Source organism: Stegastes partitus, unplaced genomic scaffold (assembly GCF_000690725.1).
Source record: "Stegastes partitus isolate 25-593 unplaced genomic scaffold, Stegastes_partitus-1.0.2 Scaffold2150, whole genome shotgun sequence".
NCBI lineage: Eukaryota > Metazoa > Chordata > Actinopteri > Pomacentridae > Stegastes > Stegastes partitus.
The window spans coordinates 10,975-14,672 of record NW_007579881.1 but is presented as its reverse complement, the minus strand read 5'-3'; the positions used below and the strand labels follow the sequence as shown (position 1 = coordinate 14,672).

Below are 3,698 nucleotides of genomic sequence, written 5' to 3'. Positions count from 1 at the left end.
AAAGATTTTAATTCTCCTTCAGCACGTTTCAAACCGAAAACATTCTTTAATGTGCATTAAGTTGACAGACTCACTGTCGTTTGTATCAGTTTGGATTTTAAAATTGATTAAATACAGGCTGTGATGCCTAAAACCACCTTTTTGTTTTCCTCCAAAGTCAAATATCAATCATTTACACGGAAATTTCTCTTTGGCCAAACAGTGAAGGTGCAGATTGTTTAACTTTAATCAGAATTTGGCATTGCTGAAAGAAACTTGTGATGTTTAAAAACTGATCCTTGATCAGAGTCTCCAGGCAACTTTTTCCTGTTCCTGCCACTCATTTCATGTTGTAGCTCCCATTTGCTTTTACTTAGCAGTAACCATTTTGTTTCCCTTCAACATTATATCCAACTAGGGACGCAAAATGGCTCAAGTCAAACCAACCCTTGTATTCTCAGTGAATATTTGGCGCTGATCGGTCGTTGGTCGTCGTCTTCTTGAGCTTGACGCCTCGTCGGATGGCCACCAGAAAGTCCTCGACCTCGCCATATTCTGTCTCCTCCAGGAGCTCTGGGAGAGGTCGGCGCTCCCACTCGACCCGACCGCTGGGCTGCGGTGGTGGGGTGGGAGGATCCGATCCCTCCCCGAGGTGTTGGGTCTCCCAGGGGATGGACTTGGGCGACAACGGCCCATTGTTGCCTGGTGACAAAAGGGTGGTCGGGGGGCTTAGTGGAGTCCGCGCAGTGTTGCCATCTTCTGACACCGATCGAGTGGGGAAACCGGGATGATCAGGCACGGTGGGGGTCTTGACTGGGATCATGGGGGGCTTGATGGGAATGGGGCCCAAGCTGAGGCCCCCAGAGGGACGCCGCAAGTTGGGTTTGGAGGACGGTGTCCGTCGGATAGTGGCGACCCCCGGGGTGATGACAGCAGAGGGGTTAGAGGGCAGACCGGCAGTGGAAGCAGGACGTTTGGACTGAAACATGCGGCGGTAGGACTGACTGATGTCGCTGTTTCTCGGGATGGTGCAGGATTTATCAAAGTCCGACGACTGCTGCTGATCACCGTCCTGATCTGCTCCGACGGAGTAGTAGTCGCAGTCTGACACTATGAAGAGTAAAAACAAGTTCAACACATCTAACGGCACGTCTACACGAGGCATTTCGTTTTCAGTTGTCTGTGTATTTTCTAGAATTGTAGTCTAGAATTCTTGGGAAAAATAAAGGAACTCATCCACTATGAATTTTTTTGTTTGCTTTTTACAGAGGCCGAAACCTCTTCTCTAGTGAAGTCATTGCATATCTAAGGCCAATGGACTTGCTCTAGTTTCTTGAAGACGATTTACCTTTCATTCCGAAGGCTACTTTATTTCTGACTAACCCAAGCATTCAACCTCATACGGGGTTGTTGGCACCTCGAGAGTTGTTGAAGTCATATGTGAGGCGTTAAACCTACTGTCCAAGATCTGGGTTTAAAGGTGATTTGAGTGGAGAATGGATGTTAAGCTGTCTGTGGAAGGGTCTGCATGGTAAGTGGCTGATAAGTGGCCGTCGTAGACCCCCTCCTCTGTTTGCTAACGACTGTAAAGAGGCTTCAAAGACTCTCAATGTGCCAGTCAGAACAGAAACATTCTTTCAGATAAAATGTGAAGCGTGTTCAAGAAAGCAAAGCAAATCTAGTTTTTTGGCCAAAAGTAGTTGATGCACGCTCAGTATTGTGTCTGAATACGTACTGTGTAGACAAAAATGAAGATCTGACGCAGCTGCTGCTCTGCTTCACGCTGTTTGCACTACACCTCCTGTGAATTTATTTATTTGCTGTGCTGCTATATGCACTGTGAGCATCATGTGTTTGTATGCCAATGTGTTTGTATGCCAACCTAATTCCATTTGTCAGTGTCAGGATGAAAAATGCAGATTACTTCCTACACTTAAAGCAATACAACCTGAATATGAGTGAATTAATATCATGCCATATTTTAAAACTGAAAAAAGAAGCTTTGAACGGCTGACACTTAGTGTTTGAAAGCTTGAAACCTAGTAATAAAACTTTTGAAGGCTTATGTAATGTTTTGATTGGCTACAAATAAAGTCAATCTCTGCAAACATTTTGTATTTGAGATCTTCATTGTGAAATGTTTGTGGATTCCTACTTATACTCAGAGCTGAGTTTACAACATCTACTTCTCAGGGTTCTGCCCACACAGCTGTGGGTTGGCAAGTCAGGTGATTTATGGTGGTTCTGGTCTGAAACTGAGAAATAACCAGGATCGTGGAGGTGGTAGCATTTGCTTTTAGCCTAGACTGTGCAGAGCAAACAACAGGTTAAGAGCAAATGACCACTTTTTTACCCTCCCAGACTGCCAGTTTTGGAGTTTCACAACAGGGCTGCGAGACAACACTACCAAAAGTAATGTTACTCATCAAATCTCAACTTTGTGAGCAGATCTCTGAAAAGTGGCCATAAACTCAGTTCTGAAAGAAAAATCTGCCATACAAGCGTAAATGTACATCTGTTCTAAGATGCAGATTTGCCCTTTCGAAACAAGTTTTAATGTTTTAGAACAGTTTATTTCCCCCGACATCCAGTTTCCAGATGAGCACTAACAAGGTTTCACACAGGAAAACAAACAGTGACAAATGTGAAACTGAAAATATGTAGAAAGAGAGCTACCGCTGTGAAGAAGGAATCTCACATATAAAACCAATGTTTGCAGAGATGTTACATTTTTTTCATCCTATTAATCCATGACACAAACCTCAAAACTTTTTCAAGGTTTCAAACACTTGGTTTCAACCTTTTAAAGCTTCTTTTTTTTTTTTCCTCTTTTGAAATATGGCTTGATATTAAGTTAGCTGCAGTCAACCAGCAAATTACACAACCTCTGACTGATCTCTGAACACACATTACTTTATTTACCTGAGCTCCCTGCATATACACACATTTTTCACTGAAGTTAAAACATATATTTGCACTGCAGCGATAAAGTTTGCAGCCACTTGTCTTTCCGTGGACTCTAGAGGTACGTTCAGGTAAATCTCCTCATTATTTTCTCTTACTGCTGTCTTTTAGATTATCTGAGTGTAGCTGCCAATGAGAGTTTCTGCCAGCACTGGTGGACAAGTGACAGGTGACTAATTTGTAACTGCCATCTGTGTCAGTTTGATTCACCAGATGCAGATTTTAGCTCATAAATTATCTTCTATTACCTGCCTATTGACATTAAAAGACACGAAAATAAAACATTTGATGGAAGCGTGAGTGTACCTTGTGAGGGGATGGTGTCCTCTGAGCAGCAGGGAGTGTTGGTCTGGCTGCTGTAGCCGCTGGAGCCCTGCAGCGAGTCCCTGCTGGAGCCGTGGATGTCCAGCTGGAGGCCTCGGGCCAGAGCTCTGGCCAGCTCCTCATGGGCCTCCCTGTCCACCTGTCAGAGGCACAGAAGCATCACTGGTTACTTTTGTTCGGCACTTCTGTTAACAGGGTTTTTTTTAAAGTGTTGAATATTGACTGAGGTGACCATGTGTAAAATCTGGGATCTGACGTTAAGTTAGTTAAACCCTCTCAAAGAAGGTGGGGTCATGAAGATTTCTGCATCGTTTTCTTCGCACTAATCTGTGGTTCAATGTTTGAAGTGCCATAACTTGAGAAATAATGTAACTAGAGTCCTGACATTTTGCAGCCTCATTGATATGTACATATGCTCTACATTGGTGCAA

The 3,698-nt window shown here is 43.7% G+C and overlaps 1 protein-coding gene across 1 annotated transcript in view; it reads right to left on the bottom strand.

Annotated features, from left to right (window-relative positions):
• Positions 1-299: 299 nt before the first annotated feature.
• LOC103374127 (MTSS I-BAR domain containing 1) overlaps positions 300-3,698 on the bottom strand; it is a gene marked incomplete at its 5' end in the record, with an annotated part of 13,660 nt that continues 10,261 nt past the window's right edge. Inside the window, 2 exons of the mRNA XM_008304163.1 lie at positions 300-1,089; positions 3,250-3,406. Of these exons, the coding sequence (XP_008302385.1) occupies positions 437-1,089; positions 3,250-3,406 (810 nt within the window). The remainder of the gene's footprint in view (positions 1,090-3,249; positions 3,407-3,698) is intronic.